Below are 24706 nucleotides of genomic sequence, written 5' to 3'. Positions count from 1 at the left end.
GCTGGGTTCCTGCTGCTGGGGGGCACGGGGAGAGTGGGAAAATGCCTGTGGCTGGAGCAGAGCAGAGCCCACCTGGTCCATGGGTGCACACATGGGGTTCAGGATTGGTGCCGCAGGAACCAACCCTCTGCTGCACTGGTGTGAAATGTGCTGGCACAACAGCACGGGGCACACGTGAGCAGGGGCAAGCGCTGGCACCCCCAACCCTCGCTCTCCTGGGTACGGGTGTGTGTGTCCCCCCCCAGACTCTTTTCCCACTCCCTGTGGATGCTGCTCCCCACCAGCCCCCCTGGAAACAGATTTCATGGAATCCCAGACTAGTTTGTGTTGGAAGGGACCTTAAAGCTCATCCAGCTCCAACCCCTGCCATGGGCAGGGACACCTTCCACTGGAGCAGCTTGCTCCAAGCCCCTGTGTCCAACCTGGCCTTGAACACTGCCAGGGATGGGGCAGCCACAGCTTCTCTGGGCACCCTGTGCCAGCGCCTCAGCACCCTCCCAGGGAAGAGCTTCTGCCTAAGAGCTGCCTGTTTCTTCCCCAGCCCATGGGTGCAGAAATGAACAGAGCTGCTCTGTGGCTGGAGGGGCTGTGGGTACAACTCCATCCCATGGACACCGCACACAAGTGGGAATTTCCCAGGTGTCCCTGGGCTTGGGGTGCAGGGAGGGGGAACCTGGCGAATGCAGAGATGGGATCAGCAGGATCATCCCTGTAGAGGCGCAGGGAGCAGCAGCCACTGCTGCCCACTCAGCTGGGCCCCATTGCACCCCATTCCATGGCTCAGGCAACCGAACAGCCAATGTCCCCCCTTGCTGCTGGGTCCCCCCAGGCCCTGCAGCAGCATCAGCACTGCAGGGGAGGGGGTGTATCCCCCAGAACCCCCGAGAGCAGCAACCCTCTGCCCCTGCTGATGAATATAGTCTTTTTATTGACTACTTTGGAGTAGAACAAACTAAATACATCTGTACCAGTTTGGGTTCCTTTATACAGTACATTAAATAAGTTATGCACAGGAATGAAGTAACAAATCCCTATTACAGAATTAAATGTCAAAAAATAATAATAGAGAAACCTCAACCCAACATCTGCCCAAGCCTGGGGTTCACATTTATCATTCCATGTAGAATAAAAGCAATCGCTCTAACCATGACTGTTAGTATTTCATCCATGTACACTGGGGTTAATCTTAATACACCATCAAGGTTGCATGAGAATTATGGAAGACAATCTATGTACAAGCACCTTCCTCCTCTTCCCACATCCCACCTCATGGTATTAGGCCACTGCTGATCCACAGGGTAGAGGTGAGGGATGTCACAACCAGACGTGATTTACCTGAGGCTGCTCCCAATGTGTCCCCTTAGGGCAGAGGAGCCCTTGAGCTCCCCGGGGGGACACTGATGCAAGGGCAGCCCCTGCCCTGGTGCTCTCTCACAAGTGTTTGCTGCTCGACCCTGCATCCTCATTCCTGCCGCAGCCCCGGAGCACAGCAGATCCTTGAGCTGTGCTGCAGGGGCAGGGACAGAGCCGCTTCCCCGATCCCCTCCATCGCTCCTGGGATGCAGGACTCTGCTGGGTGATACCAGCTCTGGGCTGCTGCAGGTCAGGGCACTTCACCCCATGGCACAGCATCCTCATGCCCGGCCCCCAGCAGCTGTGTTGGTGCAAAGGGCGCTGCTCAGGCCACGGGTGATGCTCCCAGCTGCCACCAGAGCTGTCTTCAACACCAGGCAAGGACTCTGGGGCTCTTCTGCGTGATAAAACCTCACAGGCATGGGAATAGCTCTGCTCTATCCCGTAACAGCAGCTTCCGAACATCTTTCCTCAGGGCCAGGGCTGGTTCAGTGGGGCACTCATTCACCCGGGCAGCTGGCTCCACCACAGCAAGCTCCAGGTGATCCATCCCATCTCCATCAGTTGCCTCCACCTGAAGTGATCAAAATTAATTTGGGAATTACTCGCCTCACTGGGCTCCAGCCCAGGAGCAGCCATGGGAGCACGGCTCTGCTGAACTGATGGCCCTCCATGGTGCAGGGTGGGAGCCTGGGGCAGCTCCCAGAGGGCAGAGCCCATCAGAACATCCATGAAGCATGAGATGAGCCTCACTGTGCCCCACACAGCCCCACTGTGGGGTTTGCAGTGCCCCGAATCCCTCCATACACATCCTAAGCAATGAATCTTTCCAGGCCGGCCATGGCATCCCTGCGGGATCTCACTCTGCATGTTTGGGATGCTTTGATCATGGACGAGGCAGTGACGGCACATCCCTGGGGATGAGGACTGCAGCTGGTGTCAGAGCAGCACTGCAGGGCTGGCGGAAGAACTGGTGCAGGACACCAAGTCCTGTGTTTAGCTTGGCCAAGGTGTGTGGAGGGCACAGACCATAAGTAGCAGTCCTGTGAGGATCTCTGGTTCAAAACAACGGTAGAAACTCCCAAACCAACAACTTCCATGCAGTGAGAAACACAAAAGCTTTCTGCATAGCAAAGTAACAGCACCCAGGTGGGAAGGGCAGAAACTGCCTGCAACCAAGCCAGGGTTGCTCTGCACACTCTCCCCCAGCAAAGGTCCCACCAGGGCAACACAGAACCGTCCATCCCATCACCAAATGGGATTAAAACTGTCCATAAGTGACTGCCCACAGCTCCCTGGTACTGACATTTGGTTTAAGCAGATGAATCCCCTCCTCCCCCTCTGCAATCAGCAGCTGCCAACCTGCAGGCAGAGGAGGAGCGAGCTCAGCTTTTGCCATTGCACTGGAGGACGAGATGCTCCTGCTGGGCAATCAGCTCCAGTCTGTTCACAGCAACCCCTGGCCATCTGAGACACCGTGCCTGGGCGCCAGGGGAGCACAGATCCATGCTGTGGAAGAAAGGAAGCTGAGGAAGGAGCTTGAGCACGTCTGGCCCATGAGGATGGAGCTCCCATTGTTCAACCCATGCTCAGCATCTCCTGTGTGTGCCAGCAGCTCCCCACTGAGTCCTGGTCCCCCTGAGTGAGTGCCCAGTGCCCTCCAGTCCTGAAGGATGCTCTGGTTCTCCCTGCAGAAAGATGGGCCCCGAGGTGCTGTGGGCAAGGTTCTTCATGAGCCACAGCAGGAAAAGGCAGAAGGAGATGGCAAAGCCCAAGTGTCAGCGCTCCAAGGAGGCGGCGCGATGAGTCAGATGTGTCACGGGATACGGGTCGCTGTGGGGTGTTTTCTGGCTTAAACCCCCCCCAAGGGAAACCACCCAATGGGAGCAAACCCAAACTTCCCCTTCAGAGCCCGTTCGTGTCTATGGCTGTCACGGATGCTGGGGTGGAGGAGCGGGACGTGGTCGCCGAGGTCTTCTCGAGGGCCGGGCTGGGAACGCCATCAAGGCTCTTGGCTGCGGAGCGGCCCGTGGGCAGAGCCAGGGGCTTGCTCTGGCCGTGCAGGCTCTGCCCGCAGATGCGGTGGTGCCTCTCCCAGTCCTTGTGCTGGCAGAAGGAGCCGCAGTAGCGGGCGATGTTGCAGCCGCTGCAGGTCTCGCTGGCTTTGCGACCGCAGTTCCAGCAGCTCTGCAAGACCAGAGACACCAAAACAGGTTCAGTTCCCGAGGGCTGCGGGACGGTGCTGACTCAGCAGCTCTGGAGGGGACCACTCATCCCCCCTCTGACCCACATTTAGTACTATTAACATGAGCAAGCCGTTAATTCCTGCTGCTTTGCCAAGGGTACTAACCCCACTCTGCTCTGCCCAAACCTGCCTGCCAGACTGCACCGCTCACATCCTCCACCCAAATGCACAGAGGAAACAGCAGGCAAGGACTAAAAACCACGCTGCAGATGCTGCTATTCGGCCTTTTTATTTCCTGTTTTAAGCAGCTCTATTTTGGTCTCGCTCCCAGCCAAGTGCCTCCGCAGGGATTACAGTGCGTTGTGCAGGCACCATGTGCTGTGCCCCCTGCCTCGCTGCACAGGAGGCTGGAGCAGGCTCATTTGGAAAGGAGAAACAGCTCCTTTGAAGCCAGGTGGAAGCAGCACCAGAGCCTGGCTCTGATCTGGAAGTGGAGCAGAGCCCAACCAAAGTGCCTGCGGGCACCATGTGAGCACTGGAAGCTGTGGCTGCTCTGTGGCAGAGCATGGATCAGCTTTCCTGCAGCTGCACCCCTGCGTCAGCAGCGCCCTGAGCAGGGCAAGGTCAGCTCACGGAGAAAGAGCCTTGGCCCAAGCCTGGTCCTGCCCAGTGGGGCCCCTCTGGCTGCTCACCCCTTCAGTGCCTGCAAGCAAAGAGCTGCTGGAGCAGAGAAGGGGGTGTGAGAGATGCTGGGTGCATCAGGCTGTTGTACAAAGGGCATTGAGATTCCCTGCTCCTGGAGCTTGCATCAGAGCCACCAGCTCCTGGTGATGATTGATGGGCTGGAGGCAAAGCACCAAGTGAGCTGGTGGGGAGCGAGCTGCTCCAGAGCCAGTGTGACCCCGGGGCTGCTTGAGCTTCCTGAAGCAGGACTCACAACCACAAATCCCCACCAAAGCCTGTGGTAACTTGGAAAACTGGGTCACTGTTTTACAGCTGTCTGCACTTCAAGGGGGGTTAAACTGTGTTTCAGAGGTTACACCTGTCAGAATACACAACAGCTTTTCAGCATGGCCCTCAGGGAAGGGCTCTGGGGCTTGCACAGGAGGGTGCTGGGGGAGGGATGCTCAGCAGCTCCCCGGAACGGCTGGAGGAGGACAACACTCCTCTGGTATTCCCCTCTGGAGAAATCCGGCTTGTCTCATTTCTTCCATGGCTTCCTGAGCAGTTCCACCCACTCCCATCATGTGTTTACTGACTGGTGCATTCAACCAGCAGTGATTTAACTGGGACATATCAGAGTGTAGAGAGAATTCTCTGTAATAACACCTAATATTTACATGGTTCCTGCAGTGCGTGGGGACCGGAGCTTCCCGAGCTCCGGATTGAAGCCCTGCAGGAGGAGGGAATGGGACTTGCTACCCGCACAGACCCAGCTGACATTAACTCCATGTTCCCATCCCATTTTTGCTCAGCAGAAATAAAGCCTCTGCATTCCTGAAGAAAATAAAACAAGAAGCAAACCACACGTGGATGGGAAGTGGTGGTGCAGGAATGAGCTGTGCAGTTCTTGCCCAGTCCAGCTGAGATCTCCAAAACTTAACATGAGCTCCCAATTAAGCAGCAGTGAAGGTAATGAATGATTGAGGTGTAGATCGAGTTCCCCATTCAGCAGCATCATTGGCTATGACAAACCAAGAGTCAATTCCAGTGTCTCAGGTGTTACAAGGCTCCCCACAGCAGGGATGGCCATGCTGCACCAATGCTTTCCAGCTACCCCTGCATGTATGGGAGTGACACAGCAAGAACCATGAGGGCCTGGAGATGAGGTGAGCACAAACGGCCCAGGCTCATGTTTTGGGAGCCAGTGGAATAATGACATCCCAGAAAATACACATGAGGTGGAGTGTGGTAGAGACCATCAGGTACATGAAGCTTCAACTGCAGCCAAGCTTCTACCCTGCACTATTTTAAAGCCCACAGAGATTCATTTTCTGCACAGATCAAGTACCCACAGCAGGTTTCTGAGCTAAATGGAGAGCTGCATCCATCAGCATCCTTCTGCTTCCACATCTCCCTTGATCCCAAGAAATCCCTGGTCATTGTACTCGGGCACAGAATCCCAGCCTGGTTTGGATTGGGACCTGTGTTGGAAGGGACCTTAAAGCTCATCCAGCTCCAACCCCTGCCACGGGCAGGACACCTTTCACTAGAGCAGGGTGCTCCAAGCCCCTGTGTCCAACCTGGCCTTGAACACTGCCAGGGATGGGGCAGCCACAGCTTCTCTGGGCACCCTGTGCCAGTGCCTCAGCACTCTCACAGGGAAGAGCTTCTGCCTAAGATCTAATCTAAATCTACCCTCCAGTAGGGTCCAGGTCATGGACACCAGTTGTGCCTTCATGTGCAGACACCGATTCCCCTACAAGCAAAATCAAAAGCAAAAGATTTTTTTCCATGCTAACAGTGCATCATGGCAGGGCACCCATAATGCACACTAACAGTAACCGAACTGAGACTCCTAAAAGGAAAAGGGATGAGGAACCTGCATGGTCCAAGTCACTGCTGGGCAGGACCTGGAGACTCCAAGTCTTTGCAAGCCCCCTGCTAGCATGTCCCCTGGCACCTTACCTCCGTAGACTCCTCCTGCTCATTTATCACTAGGAAAGCATCCTCGGTGGCCTGGCGCTTGGCGTCCGCGATGGTCTGCTCCATGCGCGCCCTCTCCGAGGCAATCATCTCAAACGCCTTCTGCTCGGCCTCTGCCACTGCCTTCTGCACCTCGGACATGGCCTGGCGCTTCACCTCGTTCACAGCTTCTTCTGGAAGGAAAGAGCAGCTTCAGCACCTGCACCAGGAGCAGGGTGAGCCTCTGAGAGGCACCGGGCTGCAGCCACATGTTCCCTGTGGCCAGGCTCAGCCCCACGGGATCCCCACACATCATCCAGAAGGAGCTGAGCCCATTGGAAGCCAGGCTGGGGGTGTTGGCAGCCAGATGTGCACATCCCAGGGCGTTCCTGCAGCTGGGCTGCTCCTGTTTCTGCCGAGCAAGGCTGCAGCATCTGTGTTTACCACAGGCGAGGCGGCCCAAACCCTTGCCAAGCTCCTCACAAACACTCACCAGCTTTTTTCCAGATCTCCTCAGTGACGTAGCCCGTTCCCGACCTGCTGCTGAACTCCCGCAAGGAATCTGCTGGAATAAGGACACAGCAAAAGGTTGGCAAAGCCTCGTCTCAGCCAGCTGCTGCTGAAGTGCCCAGCAGTGCCTCCGTACATCGCGGGGCAGGGCAGAATCAACCAGCTCGAACTCAGAGCAGAGGATTCCTACAGCTAAAGCTGTTCATCAAATGCTCAGATGATAAATTACAACATTTAATTAGCCTTGCATAATTTATGACCCTGTATAACCCATTTCCTGGTACTCTATAACAACAGGCAATGCTTATGCTATGTTTGTATGCCAAACATCTGCACTGGCCAGAGACTTTAAGCATCAACCTATGTGACCAGCAGCTTACATTAAATGCAGCACTTCCCACTCCCAAGGTCAATTCAAAGGGTTGGAATGACAAACTGCCCTGCAAGACCTCTTACAACCAGAGGTGGACACATCCCTCAGCACCCATGAGCCTACATAGAGCCAATGTGACAGATAGGGATGGTGACACAAGGGCCTGAACACAAATTGCAGTCACACAGGGAAGCTTTTCAGAAGCCTCATCCTGTGTCCTTGTTTTTAAGGCTTCAGAGTAACTTTTTGAAGACTCAGAACAAAAACTGATTCATGTCCAAGGCTGGTGGGAGAACAAAAGCACTCCATGAGTTCTCACAGCAGGAATGGAGCGTGACAATCAGTCCTTGGTCCCACAAGTGTTCCCAACTCATTACAAAAGAATATTAAACTATATCACCTTTAATATCATAGGGCTGTAAGTGTCTTAGTCATGATAGATCTAAATATAAAAGGGCTAAAAGCTGGCTGTGCTCATGAGGCCATCACGCAGCCCAGCCACCCCATGGGCTCACACTGTATTTATTGGGATGGAAACAAGAAACACATCCAGATGAATAAAGCAGCATTTTAGACTTGGTTTTGTACAATGGTCAAACCCCCTGCATACTGGAGGTGAGAAACAGCTGCAATAACGTTGACTTGACTCATGATACAGAAATAGAATTAAGAGCCAGGTAGCTCTTACACTTACAGCAGTCTTTGGCATTTTAAGAATTAGCAGACCTTGACATTTTAAATCGTGTGGACAGACTGGGAAGGGAAGAGAGCTGGAATCAACCACCTCTTCTGCCTTTTCACCCCCCAGTTTCTCAGCTGTGGGTAAACTTGGCTTGGTTTGGTCAGCAAGTACAGCTCAGTGACAAGGAAGATGCCCTTCTCCCAGCACTAATAGCAGCTGCTTCCTGCTCATGCAGGAGCTCACCCAGGAGCTTCCATGCATCCACTGACTTGTCTCTCTTCAAAGCATTGAGAACAGTTATGCACTGCTGAAGTATTTAATTTACAGAATCCCAGACTGTTTTGGGCTGGAAGGGACCTTAAAGCTCATCCAGCTCCAACCCCTGCCACAGGCAGGGACACCTTCCACTGGAGCAGTTTGCTCCAAGCCCCTGTGTCCAACCTGGCCTTGAACACTGCCAGGGATGGGGCAGCCACAGCTTCTCTGGGCACCCTGTGTCGGTGCCACACCACAAATTACACTATTATCTGACCCTGTTATCATCACTTTCTGTCTGATATTGTCATAGGAGGACACCACAGGAGGTTGTGGCAGCCCTGGCTCACCACTGCCGATGGAGTCGGAGCTGCTGGGGCTGTGCTGCCTGGGGAGCAGGTCGCTGCCCGCCTTGCGTGGCTCGGCCTCGCTGCATCGCCTCTTCCAGTAGTTGAGCTCCTCCCGGTCGGCCTCCTGGCAGCGCCGCAGCACGGCCATGGAGCGCCGCGTCTTCTCCACCATCTCCATGATGCAGTTCAGTGCCTGCAGGAGGAACGTGTGCTCAGTCTGGCTCACAGGGTCATCTCCTCAATTTCTCACTGAAGGCTCCATCCCAGGAAGATGTCACTGTCTGGAGTGATGCTCCAATCTTCCCTCCCCACCATCCACCTTCTTGTGGTGGCCTGTTCCTCCACGAGCCTCTCAGAAAGCCCAGATATGGTATCAACAACAAGAAAATCACAAATTGGAGCAGGTGGATCACTGGGTTGCTGCATCCTACAGAGCTTCCCACATCTCCTGCCTGTTCCTTACGTGATCGAGATGCTTCCACTCATCAGCCCACTCTCTCTCCGTTAAGCGGTGGTCCACCAGCTCATCCTGGTATCCCCCATTCAAACCTGCAAGAAACCACAGCCACAGGAGTGATCAGATGGACCAAGTGCTTCCAGTGCTGGAGAGGGGAGGTGGCCCTAAGTGATAACAAAGAACTGTATTTCCAGCTGCATATAGCTGGGACTGTAAAACACGTCTCAAGGAGGTGGCTCTACAGGTGCAATTCCACATGGGTGCTTTTATCCTTATCTGTGTCACCATCTCTGACGTGCTACAGTCCACTCACAGCTCTGGATCTGACCTGCTTGCGAGCTGTCTCCCTTACAAACCCACAGGATCTCAGAGCTTTTGCCCTGTTGGAAACACAGCATGTACCTTCCACACCCTCCAGGGGAGACATGGGCTGGGGGAACAGGCTCTGCTCCCCTGCCTCAGTGATCTTAGGGAAGTTACTTTCTACTTCCCTGCCCTCCATTCCCGCCTGCTGGGTTGGCCACACTTAACTCACACACTGGGTCCTTCCTCCTTACCCTGAGTGGGGTACCCAGCCTTTACATGTGTACAGAAAAATACAGCCTCAATCTTCCCATTTTTAACCTTCCATGCTCTGAATCCCCTTCAAAATCTCTGCTGAGGACACAGCCACATTATGCAGCCTTGGATGCGAGTGGCCAAGCAGGGACTGATGGCACAGCTCAGCTCCTGGACCTCACAGCTCCCACAGGCTTTCTCACCCAGCGCGCCGTGCCTGTCCCGGATCTCTCTGTGCTCCAGCATCTTGCTGGGGTCCCTGTAGAGGTGGGAGGTTGCGATGTCTTCCAAGGTGTAGTGCTGGAGGGGGGGCGGGGTGGGGTGGAACTGCCCCCCAGGGTTCATCAGGGGGATGGTGAGGGCTGGGCTGTGCCGGGGCGCAGGGCTGATGGTGCACACCCGCTTGGCCGGAGGGTCTGTCGGCAGCGAGTCCCTCTCAAAGCTGCTGTCATCCCTTCTGCAACCACACCAGCAGAAAGAGGTGTTTGTTAGCACCACATAAACGCACTTGGAAAGATGCAGATTTCAAACCAGCAGAGGTGGGGCAGCAATGATTTTAGTGGGGAGGAAAGGCAGGGAGCTAAACCAAACACACTCAGCTTGGGAACAAATCCACAGGATGCCCCTGTCAAAGAACAGGGTCAAGATGCCCGAGTGCTGTGACTCATCTTTCTGAGCATGACCACATTAACATTTCACAGTTTTGGTAAAGCTGAGGCATGCTCCACATCATTACATAACGAATTCTGATTTGGAATAAGAAGTGCTGAAAACAAACTGCATCCTTCCAAGAGAGTGTCTCTGTGAGCTGCCCAGGGAGGGGGAGCTCGGCTCCCTCTGGGACAGAACTGGCCTGAAAGAGGATCCCAATCTGAATTCACAGTGCAGGAAGAACAATCATTGATGTCTCATTAACAGCTAGAACAGATGTTGAGAGCGGTAAAATCCTCTGCTTTAGCCCTGGATGATGTTAAAAGTTTTGACAGCAGCAAAGCTGAACCAAGTCACGACTTCAAGACTGTGGCAGCACACCAAATGCTGTGCTTACCTGTCTGGACTGTGCCTCTTCCCATTCCCGTTCACCTCAATGAGCAGCTCAGAGGAGTCAGCGGGGGACGTGGTGTTTGTGTTCAGCAGGATGTGCTCGTGCTGTGCCAGGTACTGGGAGGGCGTCTGCTTGGCAGCGCGGGCACAGTGCAGGAGCTCTCTCTGCAGCAGCGGGAGGTTGGCCTGGAAAACAAGCGGGGTCTGATCTACCCAGGCAGCTCCAGCTGCTCACACGTTTGCTCTGCACACCACAGAGCAGTAGCACTGGGTTAATGCATCTCACTGAGCTTCAACCCCTCTGCTGCGTTCTGGGGAGACCCCCCCTGAAGCTCTGATCCAGCTCTGGGGCAGCAGCACAAGAGGGACCTTGAGCTGTTGGAGAGAGGCCAGAGGAGGCCATGGAGATGCTGCGAGGGCTGGAGCAGCTCTGCTCTGGAGCCAGGCTGAGAGAGTTGGGCTGGGGCAGCCTGGACAAGAGAAGGCTCCTGAAGGGGAGACCTCAGAGCAGCTCCAGTGCCTAAAGGGGCTACAGAAAACCTGGAGAGGGGCTTGGGACAAGGGCCTGTAGGGACAGGCCAAGGGGAATGGCTTTAACCTGCCAGAACAGGGGAGACTGAGATGAGCTCTTAGGCAGAAGCTCTTCCCTGGGAGGGTGCTGAGGCGCTGGCACAGGGTGCCCAGAGAAGCTGTGGCTGCCCCATCCCTGGCAGTGTTCAAGGCCAGGTTGGACACAGGGGCTTGGAGCAAGCTGCTCCAGTGGAAGGTGTCCCTGCCTGTGGCAGGGGTTGGAGCTGGATGAGCTTTAAGGTCCTTTTCAACACAAACCAGGCTGGGATTCTATTAACACCTAGAGCCTGTGGCCCACACTCAGGATCCTTCAGCTCCTGGTGTCTGCACTAGGATTTATCTGTATTTCCTCAAGAGCTGAGGATGGCCTGACACTGATGCACCCAAAACTCAAGTGTCACGGGAAGCGCTCTGTGCTTCCAGCATCCAACCACCCCCAGAGAGGCTTCATGTGCCAACACTTCAAACATTCTAGATCTGAACATCTGCAAATAAGATTATAGGATCAGAAGCTCCTGAGGGAGCTTGGTTTGTCCCCTTTATCCTTAACATACAAGCAGACATATGTGGTACTTGCTACAAAGTCAGCTTTCCACAAGCCTATCCTGCACAGCCACTGCTCAGTTTGTGCAGTCTTGGCCTGGAACTAAATGGCTGTGATGCTTTAAGGAGGAGCTTTCCCAGACATGACACACTGCCAAGCACAGAGCCCAACACACGGAGCACCAGCAAGCCCCACCAGCTCCCTGTCACCTTCAGAAAGGGGATCACAAAGGGCCGGAGGGGGAAGTTGGTCGCCTCTTGCAGCTTGCAGTGAAATTCCTCAATCGTCACCGTTGAGTTCTGAGGAAACAAATTAAGAAATGAAATGACAATTTGATCTTAGACACGTGGGAAACGGCTCCAAATGAACAGACCTGGAAGAGAGACTGCATCTGCCACTGCGGGACTGACAGCTTCCATCGGATTCTGCCCAACAGCCAGAAAGACTCAGGCCAATGGAGCAGGATTGCTGCACCAGGCGAGGGGTGAGCGCTGTCTGGCCCAGTATCCTCCCAGCTCCTGGGCTGGGAGCAGAGCCTGGGTCTGGGAAGCAGCAGGACCCAGCTGGCAGCTCCTGCAGGGAGCCAGGCAGTGATTCCAGCTGCTCAGAGCTGCACCCTTTCCTCTCCTCCCTCCTCCTGCTCAGCTCACCTCATCTAACCTACCCACCAGCCATGAGGTCTCCATCACCCTGCTCCCTGGGGCTGTGCAAGCGGGCTGCTCCCTGGGACAAGCAGTGTTTGATAACCTGCATGTACAAAGCTCAGCCCTGCAGCAATCACCATAATCAGTGGTGAGATGACAGTCACAGGAACCCGGACTGCTTAACATTTCCATTTCCAAAAGGGTGAGCTAAGGTACTACTCTGCACCCATGAAAATGCATATTCCGTCCTTCAGCAGCAGCATTTTGCATCCAGTGTTTAAACCCTGGCAGTGCTCAAGGCCAGGCTGGACACAGGGGCTTGGAGCAAGCTGCTCCAGTGGAAGGTGTCCCTGCTCATGGCAGGGGCTGGAACTGGATGAGCTTTAAGGTTCCTTCCAACACAAACCATTTTGTGACTCCATGAAACGCTGAAATCCCCCAAGGCTATGGACAGACTCATGGCTGCTCTGCCCACAACAAACAGCAGAGCTGGTCCTGGCATCAGCCATATGGTCCCAGCCATGGTGCTGTCCTCCAGGGTCTCAGTCCCAGGTCTGGGATTGCACAGCATTTCTGCCAGGTAGTCTGCATACCTGCAAATACTTGATAGAATTGCGCAGCAAGACTTATTAATTTGGTTTTTGAAGGGTGTTTTCAGCTGTCCACAGCTGCTAAGATGCACAAGGGCACACACACACACACTGTGTTTGCACTGCCACCCACCCCAGCTCTTGAAAATCTGAGCACTGGAATGCAAAAGAAGGACAGAAGATGCACAAGTTACTGACCAAGCCCTTTCCTATAGCTGTACCTTCAGACTGTCACAGGCATGGATGTGTCTGGAAGAACCAATGCCTTTGGTAACACACATATGCAATCCCACAAAGCAGCAGCTGCTCACCAAGAGCCCAGACTTGATTTTGCAACCACTGCCTTCCCATCCTCTGCAGACTTCGGCAATGGTTCACTCTGCTGAACCAGTGGGCTTGGGTTAAGACATGGCAGGAGCAGCCCATAAAGAGGAAACCAGCCCATTAAATACATCACTGCTTATCAATAAATTACATCTTTGAAGTGTCCTAATAAGTCTCTACACACTTGGGGGCAGAGCAGGATTCCCAGCTCTCCAGAGTGAGTCCCTGCTAGCGACAGCACCCTGCCCTTCCCATTGCTGCTGGCTCCTTTGCTGAGCGAAGCAGTGTTGAGCTGCCACACTGAGCTCAGGCCAGCACTAAGTAGTGGCTGGAACTGGTTTTTCATTGTATGGAAGCAGATGAGAGTTAAAGTACTCTGTGGCTGGGGTCAGGCAATTAACACCTGCACAGGCAAGAAAACATTTCCCCAGCTATAGACTGTAACTACAGACCCTTCTGAACTGGGTGAACAATTTCATTTATGAGAAGAAACCAAAAGCCCAGTATAGCCTATGACACCAGACCCGTGCCCTTTAGAGGAAGGCTTTGTCCCAGTCCCTCTAGAATTCCTTAAGTTTAGCTGCACACAAGCTGATGCCAAAGCCACTGGACAAACAGCTTTTTGAAACCCACCAAAGCCAAGAAAGAAAGAAGTCAGCAAGTTTACCAGAAAGCATAAACACTGCAGAGCCTTGCTCAGCCAACAGCTCTGCCTGTAAACATGCAGACACACAGCATTGTGTAACATGGGTACGTGCTGGCTGCCAGGATCCCATCTCAAAGTGCTCTCCAAGATCAAGGCAGCCTGAGCTGGGATGTGAGGCTTACCACTAATGCCAGGACCAGGGTCCGGACCTTCTCCCCGATCTCTGGTGAGATGTCATTGCCAAACTGTTGCAGGGTAGTGAGGAAGCGCTTCAGCTTGCTGAGCTGCCGGGCACCACACGTGGCTGGGAGCTGCTGGTTCGTCAGCGAGGAGGAGGAGGAGGAGGAAGGACCGTTGCTAAACCTCTGGGGTGGGGATGGAGCCCCGTTCAGGGTTGGTGGGGAATGATTTATTCCGTTGGGCACTGTAAATAGGAGACAGAAGTGATATTTGGTGTTTAAGAGGATCCAGGAGCCTGCTGCTGCTGGCTAATTGCTGCTAGCAAAGAGGGCAAGAACCAGAAAAGGGGCTATGGGCAGAGCAGAGCCTGCACACTGTGCTGGAGGGCACCCAGCATGGAGCTGGTCACCAACAACACGTGTGCCTTCTCCTCAAGTTTGCCCTGGGCTCACAGGGATGCTCTTGCAGCCCCCACACATGAGAACCACACACCCAGCCAAGGCACTGGGTTGGAAGGGACCTTAAAGCTCATCCAGCTCCAACCCCTGCCACAGGCAGGGACACCTTCCACTGGAGCAGCTTGCTCCAAGCCCCTGTGTCCAACCTGGCCTTGAACACTGCCAGGGATGGGGCAGCCACAGCTTCTCTGGGCACCCTGTGCCAGCGCCTCAGCATCCTCACAGAGCGGAATCTTTTCCTGATATCCAATCTAAACCTCCCGAGTTTCCTCAGGTGTGATTTACACCACAGCCAGTCATCTCCCTGGCATTTCTCTCCTCCTTGAGCTTCATACCCAGGGCCATCAAACACCAACAGAAGCAGTGCTCAGCAGAGCAGGCACACCACTGCTTGCATCTGAGGCAGCCTGAGGGGACACAGGGTCAGCCCTCAGCAGGAATCACTGATCAGGGTTTCCTGGCCTTTGTCAGGCAGAAAATGACACCAGACATCCCAACCATCCTTCCCAGCCCCAGCCTTTACAGTAAGTCACCAGTGCTCATTACAGCCAGGGGCTCACTAGCAGAACCTGCAGCTCACGTGCCTCCTCCTTACCCCAAGAGGACCAACAGCATTCTGCCCATTGCTCCCACTGTGCCTCCCTAGGGATTTACAGGGGGTTTCACAAGCAGGGCTGTTTTTCTCAACCTGGTCCCATCTGCAGCACTGCCTCCTGTAAGTGATGAGCATGTCGAAACAGACTGAGGGGCTGGAAGTCTGGGAACTCGGCTAGGGATTAGAATCAATTGTTGACATCCCCACACTGCTGTTGTGCAATCTAGAGCCCTGTCTGTAGAGCAGCTGTGCACTGGGGCTCCAACACAGCATAAACCAGAGTTTGAGAGGGAAAAGTACATCATCGTAAATACACTTCTAGCTGATCCACTGGGTTATCCTTAAAGGCCAGCCCTGAATCCCTTATGGATGTAAGTGCTGAAGAGAAGGCCACAAGCCATATAAACCATTTCAAACGATGGCATTCAGAGCACTGCAGCCACCCAGCAGAGCCCCTTGCATGCAGGGCATGCAGTGATGGAGCAATAACTTGCCAAAAGAGGTGCCAAAACCATCACTGCAGCTTTGTGGGGATCACACCAAATCCTTGTGACCCAGAGAGGGGTTTTTGGAGCAGGCAGCAGGAAGGATCTAACAGTTAAACCGCCCTGGGGCACACCAGGGTTGGAGGCTGGGAAGGTTCCACACACCTGGACCTGCTGTGGTGAGCACAGAGGGAACCCAGGAAGATTTAACCAGAGTCAGTTAAGATGCAAGGGAAAGATAATGCTGAAGAGACCATCAAAGGTGGTTCCTGCTAACCAAAGGGTGACAGGCTCTTTGGGGATATAACAAAGACATGGCCTTTTGCAGACAGAGAGATGACGAAATGAAGGCAAAGGCCAGGATTGAGAGAATGGGGGTACAAAGGCAAAGCAAACTCATGCCTTTTGTTATGGAACAACACAACCTCAGAAACTGCTGTCCACATCGACTTCTCCAAGGCAGCAAAGGGAAAGAGATGTTCTGCAGGGATGGCATGTACCTGCAGGGTCAGCTGCCATGGAGCACCCACAAGCACAGAGCTATGTGAAGGGCAAAGCTTTCGTGAATTACTCAGAGCACTTATTTCACAATAGAATTGTTATAAATGGGGGGAAACTGCCCAGACAAAGCTTTGCTCAAACAGCAAAGGTTGAGGGAGGGGATTCTGCCCCTCTGCTGTGCTCTGGGGAGACCCTCCCTGCAGCCCTGATCCAGCTCTGGGGCAGCAGCACAAGAGGGATGTGGAGCTGCGGGAGCGAGTCCAGAGGAGGCCATGGAGATGCTGCAAGGGCTGGAGCAGCTCTGCTTTGGAGCCAGGTTGAGAGAGCTGGGCTGGGGCAGCCTGGACAAGAGAAGGCTCCTGAAGGGGAGACCTCAGAGCAGCTCCAGTGCCTAAAGGGGCTGCAGGAAACCTGGAGAGGGGCTTGGGACAAGGGCCTGTAGGGACAGGCCAAGGGGAATGGCTTGAACCTGCCAGAACAGGGGAGACTGAGATGAGCTCTTAGGCAGAAGCTCTTCCCTGGGAGGGTGCTGAGGCACTGGCACAGGGTGCCCAGAGAAGCTGTGGCTGCCCCATCCCTGGCAGTGTTCAAGGCCAGGTTGGACACAGGGGCTTGGAGCAAGCTGCTCCAGTGGAAGGTGTCCCTGCCCATGGCAGGGGTTGGGGCTGCGTGAGCTTTAAGGTCCCTTCCAACACAAACCAGGCTGGGATTCTGTGAACAGCTCTGCTGTGACTGAGGCTCTTCACCGACTTCTCTGTTCCACTTCCTCTTATTGTTTCATAGAGCAATGGGCTCTATTTATAGCTGGGAGAAGCGGGGCTGTGGGATTCACCGGGGCCAGGGGCCTGCAGCTCCTCACAAGAGGCTGCCCTGGGTGGCAGCGGTGGCTGTTGATGGCCTCCAGAGCAGAACACCCTGGGTCAGAGCTGCTATTAGACACATCTCTGTAACCGCTCTGTGTTTGGGGCTCATCCTTCCTGACCTGACCCCCCTGTGAGCACTGTTACCGCAGGGCGACCAGCAGTTATCTGCTCCTGCACAGCACTGGGACCTGCTCCAAACAGAGCACAGAGGCAGGCTGGGACCTCCATTTCCAAGTGAGAAGACAGCAGTGAAGCAATGAGGTAGGGTACCCAGAGCAGTGGGGTTACTGGTTTGGGGAGAGGGGGATGCTATCCTGGGAACATAAAAGTCATCGCCTAGGGCTACTCTGTCAAACTCTATCTTGGATCCTCAATAGGCTTTTCCTGCACCTTCTTTTCTTAGTGATCCACAAGCAGACAGGGCCTTCCTCCAGCATGTTCCTCCTCACCTGCCCCAGCCATGGGCAGTGTAGGACACATACCCAGTGCCTCTGACCAAGACTCTTTCAGGCGACTGAGAAATAAAGGAGCAAGAACGAACTTCACCACAGGCTGCATCTCTCATCAATCTTGGAAAGAGGCAATTAAGTCGTGTGCAATCAGCAGATTCAGGCTCCTTGGCCCTTACCAGTGTGCCAAGCAACCTCGTTGGGAAAATTAATTCCTGTCACTTTGCTAATGGTCTTTTTCTGCCTGAGCAAAAGGAGAGCCATTAAAAACCCCTCAGCACACAGAGATGGGGATGTGTCTGGCGGGATAACCCAGTGATTAGTGCTACTGCCAGCACCACGCAATACATTAGTGTGTGTCCTGATGGAGCTGGATTGTAAACCTCCAAAATCCCCTGCCAGCATCAAACTGTGAGATACCCTAGGCACCATCATGGACAGCAGAGCAATGCAGAACCAGCTCAGTGCAGGGCAAAAGGGGCGAGGAGAGCATGGAAAATACGTATGTGCCACGTGCAGGGCTCAGATAACTCCATGCCCAACAAAGAAAAGCAGCTTTTCTTCAGAATGGTGCTTTTTAACAGACATTAAATGGCTTAAATGTTGGCTAAGGGAAGAAAAAAGGACTATTTCTAGGCTCTAAGCCACGTGTCCACCCCATCCATGGAGGCACCTCTGAGCCAGAAGTGAGAAAGAGACTGTGCTGCAGATGGGCAGGACCAGGATTGACTATGGCTTAATGGGCAAGATTAGAAAGAGAAGATGGAGCAAAGAGAATCTGGATGGAGAGAAAGGAATTTCTGAGGCTGGGAAATTTTAAAAAAAAGGGAAAACTTTCTAATCTCAGCTGCAGAAATGCTGCCTGCAAAGTGAGATAGAGCAGAGTGGGAATTAACTCCTCCAAAGGATAGAGTGAAAAGCCGAGCTCTTGGCTCGTTTGAAGCCAGCCTGATAAAAGACTTCAATTTCTTAAGGAGTTTATGGTGGAAATCAAGGCTGCACTTGCAAAGAGAAGGACTCAAGGCAGCACTGGGAGCAAGGTAGGAGCAGGCAGGGGGTAGGGGGGATTACAGACCCTGTTACACATCCTGCATATGGAGCACAACAGCAGAAAAGCCCCAGTCTCGCCTTCTTAAAGCCATGCAGCATGGCTGAGGCATCCCCAGCCTTCCCTCCTGGCTAGAGCTGGTCCCTGAGGAAAGCAGCATTACTGGGATCTTACGTGCGGTCGGTGTGAAGGACACGGGCCGGGGGCCGCCGGGGTTCACGGGGGGCAGCGGTGGCATGTTGGGAGGAGAGGACCTGGACTGTATCTTCACTTCCACAGGCGATCCGGGCATCACTGGCACCCTCTTCTCACCAGCAACTGCACAAAGAGAAGGTGTTAACGCTTAATGCCAGCCGGGGGCAAGCATTTCCCCGCCCAGCACACACAGCACCGTTGCAAGGGTGAGGATGAGAGGAGGGGGGAGGTCACACCAGGCTTCCACGCTGCTCTGCATGGCTCTGAGTCACCATAGGGAAGGGGCAGAGCATGGCCCCAGGCTTGGGGACAGGCACTGGAGTGCAGCACGTGTCCAGAGGTGCTGCAGGCAGGCTCAGGATGCCTGTGTTCACCATCCCAGTCTCTCGACTGCATCTTCTCACTCCCTCATGCCTGAAGATGCTGCCTCAAGGTCTTCCTGCCTGTCTGCTTTGCCCCCATTTAAGATCTCTCCAACACTCCCCATGCCCACATGCACCTCACCAGCATGGGGGACTGAGGTTTCACCTCCAGCCCTGCTCCCCAAGCAGCAAAACCATGCTCTGAAGCAGCCGCTGTGGCAAACAATTCCCTGACCAGTTTGACATGTTTGCTTTTAACCAAAAAGCTCAAAATTGAAGGCTCCTGCACCTCTTCAGCCTCACACCAGGGTGGTCCCTGTTCCAGCCTTCATCAGCCTTACATGCACCCTGCATCCATGCTGCCTGGATTGGAGAGGGTCTCTCCAGAGGGACTGCAACCCCTCTCAGAGCCATGAACAGTGTGGCCATACTCCTGGCTCCAGCAATTAAATCAGCCTCAAAAGGCGTTCTTGAAGGAAAAGCAGAGAAAAGAAGAAAATACATTGCTTGGAGCAACTTGCTCTAATGGAAGGCATCCCTGCCTGTGGCAGGGGGGTGGAACTGGAGGAGCTTTGAGGTCCCTTCCAACCCAAACTGGTTGGGGATCAGATGTGGTTCATGCTCTCCTCTGCAAGCTCAGCTGTAGGCAGGCCAAGAAGAGCACCACATTGCTCCCTGCCTGCTGCTGGCCCATTCCCACCAACACCACGACACACTGACACCTGCCTCATTTATCCTCTTCACCCCCTTCCTACGAAATCCTCCTCCCCAGGCATCTATGTCCAAGCTGATATTGCCATGTCTAGTGGTTTAAGCCCAGCCGTAACTCAGACCCACGCAGCCACTCACTCACTGTCCCCTCTTCCTCCCCCTGCTCCTGGAGGGATGGGGAGGAGAATGGAAAGAACGTAACTCCCATGGGTTGAGATAAGAGCAGTCCAGTAACTAAGTTATAACACAAACCTGCTGCTGCCACCAATAATAATATTGACGATAAGGGAAATAACAGGGGAAGAGAATACAACCGCTCACCACCCACTGACCGATACCCAGCCTGACTGAGCAGTGATCTCACCCTTCCAGGTAACTGCCCCCAGTTTATATACTGGGCATGACATGCTATGGTATGGAATACCTCTTTGGCTAGCTTGGGTCAGGTGTCCTGTCTCTGCTTCCTCCCGGCTTCCCCTCCTCCCTGGCAGAGCATGAGACTCAGAAAGTCCTTGGTAAGGGTAAACATTACTGAGCAGCAACTAACACCATCGGTGTTATCAGCGCTATTCCCAGGCTGAAAAAAAACCAACACAGCACTGCAGCCAGTACTAAGGAGAAAAAACAACTGCTACTGCTGAACCCAGGGCACCATGCTATGGAGAGAAACAGAGTGTGAAACCCATCCTTAAGGTTTCTCCTCTTTCCTCCTAAAATGCTTCTAGGGCACATTAAGGAAGCAGAACTGATTTGGTTGATTTACAGGGATATGGGGAAATCACATGGAATTTATAGCCCTAAAATAAAACCTGCTACTGCATGAAACACCAAACCCAAGGTCCATGAGAAGCCAACACCTTCTATTCCAAGCTCCCACCCTGACAGACAAGAATCGAACAGGATTAGTAAATTTAAAAGCTTCCTGCAAGGACCTGGGGCATCTAAAACCACAGATAAAAACTTTTTCTCAGAAACTCTTCATTTTTAGCCTAAACACATCCATTTAATGAGAATCATGTGAGCAAACCAGACTGTGAACAAGGACTTGACTCAGCCTTGAGTTGACCTGGGGCTAAAAACAAGACAGTGAGGTGGTCCCTGGGGAGACACTGTCTCCCCGGTCTCCTTCTTCCACATTTCACTGCTCAGCAGTATTTACTGCCTCACCAATGGCAACATTTCAGTGCTGCCTCCAGACCCTCAGAGAGGATGCTGAGATGCTCCTCAAAATGCCTGCAAGTCTCTCCACTGTATCAGTTACCTGAGATCAGGCTGAAGAGTCAAATGCCATGATAGATTTTTGGATAATGCTCCAACAAGAGTAATTCTTGTCAATGACTGAATACTCCAAGTGTCAGAGCAGAACAGCTGCCTAAACTGGAAACATTGGGTTGTTTTCCTTCCAAACCTTACCCGGAGATGGAAACATCTCCAAATGTTGTTGGGTTGTTGTTTTTCAAGCAATGCCTGTAAGACACAGATTGAACCTGTTTATGGCACAAGCCAAATGTCAAACCTGCAGTGGCACATGCTCAACTCTGCACCCAGGACCTGCCAGGGTTCACCAGGCAGAGAAGCAGGAGCCGGTGGGAGAGCTGCCTTCCCACCCCTGAACATGCTGGAGCTTCACATGGGAAGGTGATACACTCAGAGTAAAACAAAACCTGACCAAAGAGGTGCTTCAGTCTTGGATGGAAGAAGGATTTCATCTTCTCCCAAAGCCAATGAAGACCAGGTTTCCCACTGATAAGAGTTATGGATTTCAGGTGCTGCTGCAAGGCTGCTCTCTGGGTGAGGGCAGCTGCAGGCATGTACCAGTTTATGTTGTGTGCCCTATATACTTGTGTGTCCCATTTAAGGAGCCCAGGTGTGCAAGAGCCTAGAAGGCTCCAAAGCTTTGAATACACTTGAAACCCTTCTCCCCTATGCTCCCCAGTGACACAGTGAAAGGCCCTAGTTTGATTTGACTCACAGTGTTGACTGTTCATACGCACTGCATTTCCTTTGCTGCTCCAGTTCCCATCCTAGCATAACAGATTGAAGAGCAGCATATGTCAAGATAAAATGCAGCTGATGATTCTGCTTTCTGGAGAGGAGAAAGAGCCAAGTGAGACAACAGCACAGCACAGCAGGACAAAAACAGCGGTCTCCACTGGTCCTCGGAGAAGTCGCACTCCTGCTCTTCCCAGGGACTGTGGTTCTCCAACCACAGCAGTTTCAGAGTGGGCAGGTTCAATATGTACTCGAGACACATTTCATCCCATTTCTTTTCCTTAAAGATGTCTTTCTCCTGTGGTGGTTGGTACAAAGGGAGTGTTGCTGTGATAGGTAACCTCTGAGGAGCTGCTAGCATTTACTCACATTGTAAACTGTATAAAAGAAGGCGCTCCATTGATCTCTCCATGCCTGTGGGTTTGAGAAAAGGGGAAAAGGCACAAGAAAAAAAATAGTGACAACTTTGGGAGTATCTCAAGTACCTGAAATTTAAATTAGTCCTTAAATGCCTTTGGGGATTAGAGAACATCCGTGGCAGTGTTCAATGCCAGGTTGGACGGGGCTTGGAGCAAGCTGCTCTAGTGGAAGGTGTCCCCGGCCATGGCAGGTGGTTGGAACTGAATGAGCTTTAAGGTCCCTTCCAACACAAACCAGGCTGGGATTCTATGATTCTATGAAATAAAAGCACTTCATGAGGAAAACTGGATGTTACCTTCTTCCAGAAAGCAAGGTAAGGAAGAGAGCCAGGAATAGCCCCAGGGGCAGACACAAACTGCCTCCTCCCATCTGCTCCTAACTTCAAAATATAGTTTCAACAGATGGTAGAATAACACCAAGATGGGAGATACCCATTCAGTAACAAAAGACCCTGAACCTGCATTGCACCTTACTGGGGCCACAACTCCCAGGTTACATCTCCCATATGCACAGTCATGTTTCAAAGAGGTGATGGGCAGTTATGAAGTGAACATGAACATAGATAACTTCAAGCCATTCTTGACACAGGTGGAGGATTCCCCTTGATTCACTGCTGTGAGGATTAGGAAGGAAGGAGGAACCCGCCTGCCCTGGGAGCAGTTTTATACATCCCCTTTATGAAGCAGCTGCAGTCAGAACTGCTCCCACAGACCTGTTTGCCAGAGTCAAGCACTCTGGCTTTCTATAGACATCAGAACATGAAACATATGGGAAGAAGTGAACAGCACCGCACAACCAGCAGGTAAGCACAGGGGGGTTGCTCTTCACTTCTGCAGTTTGTAGGACAAAGAGAGGAGACTCAAAAGCCAGCCATGGGCAACAAGGTTCTGACCTAAACTGAGAGTCTGCAAACCAACAGTTTTGGGTTGAGTTGATTTCTGTTGAACAGAAGACTGTGTACAAGGGCTGGCCCACTGGTTCAGAGGCTCAGCATTGAAAGCAGGGAACTGTTTCCTGCAGAAAGAAGTGGTTTAATCAGAGCAGATGTTTTTGACTTCCATCTAGAACAGGCAGATTATGCTCATAACATATAAAGCCATTTCTCACCTTGCAAAGTGCAGAGCCCAACATTCCTACCTGCCTCTGGAGAGCAAGGGACTGGAGAATCATCCCAGTAGCAGCAGCCAAGGTTAAGTTTAGCAGAAGAAATTTTGGGTCTGAGCCTGTTCTGGAGCCAGTGGACAGAGACACTATCAAAGGGATCCAGCCCATCCCAAAGCACTCATTAAAGCAAGGCAGATAAGCCATACTCCAGACACCTCTCTTTCCACTGGCCCTGCCACCTCAGATGACACTGGGCCTAGAGGCATGAATTATAGATCCCTACAAGTCAGGAAAATGAACCCTTCCCATAAACAGCACATGGAACCAGAGGCTTCCTCCCCCACCACTCACATCAGTAAGAGTCTCTGGTTTAAGGTAAAGCAACACAAAGCTTCTCTAAACAGAATCATAGAACCATAGAAGGGTTTGGGTTGGAAGAGACCTTAAGCTCATGCAGTTCCAACCCCTGTCATGGGCAGGGACATGTCCCACTAAACCGTGTCACCCACAGCTCTGTCCAGCCTGGCCTTGAACACTGCCAGGGATGGAACATTTATCACTTCACTGGGCAACCCATTCCAGTGCCTCACCACACTTAAAGAACTTCTTCCTTATATCCAACCTGAACTTCCCCTGTTTCAGCTTGAACCCATCACCCCTTGTCCTACCACTACAGTCCCTGATGAAGAGTCCCTCTCCAGCATCCCTGTATGCCCCCTTCAGACACTGGAAGCTGCTCTGAGGTCTCCACGCAGCTTCTCTTCTCCAGGCTGAACAGCCCCAGTGTTCTCAGCCTGGCTTCATACAGGAGGTGCTCCAGCCCTTGGTCACCTTCATGGCCTCCTCCAGACTTGCTCCAACAGCTCCATGTCCTTTTTATGTTGAGGACACCAGAACTGCACACAGATAGAGACCACTTGAAAGAGGGAACCAAATGGAGGCACCAAACCTCGGTGCCCTCTCCAGCAGCAGCACCCTGCCTGCAGCCCAGTGCTAATGCACCCAGCTCTATGCATCAGCCTGAGGAAGGAGCCAGGGAGGTGGCCCCAGCCCCACACGCTGCAATGGACCCTCTGCAGTTGCCTGCCACCACAGGGCTCCCTGGTGCTAGTCTGAATGCACACGAGAGGCAGCAGCAGCGTAACCTCCCCGGCTCATGTAAATAGGGTGAGATGAAATATGGTTCAGCACCTCCCCAGCTTCGGCGAATGTTTATTTTGAATAACATGCTTATCTGCTCCAACTGCTCACCATCTGTTTTCAATCTCCACCAAGCTAATATTTTTCACATTTAGGAACTGAGAAATGGGAAGAATTGCATTTAAATGTTATTAACATCTTTCCTCCGCTCTAAGGTTGCCTCTCCCTCCCCTTGATGGCTCTAAGCCATCTGTAGAGCACCTTTGCAGTTCTCCAAGGCATGCAGATGAGAGGTTATCTACATGCAAAGCAAGAGGATCATTACTCAGACTTCCAGAAGACACCATTTACCGCTACGCTGCTGCAATTCCTCCATCACCTGCTTCCAGACAACTTCCTTCAAGCTCAAACTGGAATCACATCGTGGAGGAAAGAGCCAATATTTTATCTTTCTGCAGCATCACTGCATCAAAAAACGATAAGGAGGGGGAAG

General features: G+C 52.9%; 1 protein-coding gene across 4 annotated transcripts in view; it reads right to left on the bottom strand.

Annotated features, from left to right (window-relative positions):
• Positions 1 to 905: 905 nt before the first annotated feature.
• CBFA2T2 (CBFA2/RUNX1 partner transcriptional co-repressor 2) overlaps positions 906 to 24706 on the bottom strand; it is a 62054-nt gene continuing 38253 nt past the window's right edge. For 2 of the 4 annotated variants that reach the window (XM_034066908.1, XM_031047645.2), the window contains exons 2-11: positions 18464 to 18607; positions 13893 to 14134; positions 11716 to 11805; positions 10397 to 10578; positions 9552 to 9805; positions 8797 to 8882; positions 8334 to 8526; positions 6657 to 6728; positions 6167 to 6357; positions 906 to 3540 (exon numbers count right to left, since the gene is read on the bottom strand). In XM_034066908.1, coding sequence (XP_033922799.1) covers positions 3259 to 3540; positions 6167 to 6357; positions 6657 to 6728; positions 8334 to 8526; positions 8797 to 8882; positions 9552 to 9805; positions 10397 to 10578; positions 11716 to 11805; positions 13893 to 14134; positions 18464 to 18607 — 1736 coding nt within the window. In that variant the 3' untranslated portion in view covers positions 906 to 3258. The remainder of the gene's footprint in view (positions 3541 to 6166; positions 6358 to 6656; positions 6729 to 8333; positions 8527 to 8796; positions 8883 to 9551; positions 9806 to 10396; positions 10579 to 11715; positions 11806 to 13892; positions 14135 to 18463; positions 18608 to 24706) is intronic. The other 2 variants (XM_034066911.1, XM_034066910.1) reach the window with 2 other exon arrangements.

The sequence above is a fragment of the Melopsittacus undulatus genome, chromosome 10 (genome assembly GCF_012275295.1).
Source record: "Melopsittacus undulatus isolate bMelUnd1 chromosome 10, bMelUnd1.mat.Z, whole genome shotgun sequence".
Lineage (NCBI taxonomy): Eukaryota > Metazoa > Chordata > Aves > Psittaciformes > Psittaculidae > Melopsittacus > Melopsittacus undulatus.
The sequence above is the reverse complement of the archived record's forward strand: the minus strand, read 5'-3'. Positions and strand labels throughout refer to the sequence as shown.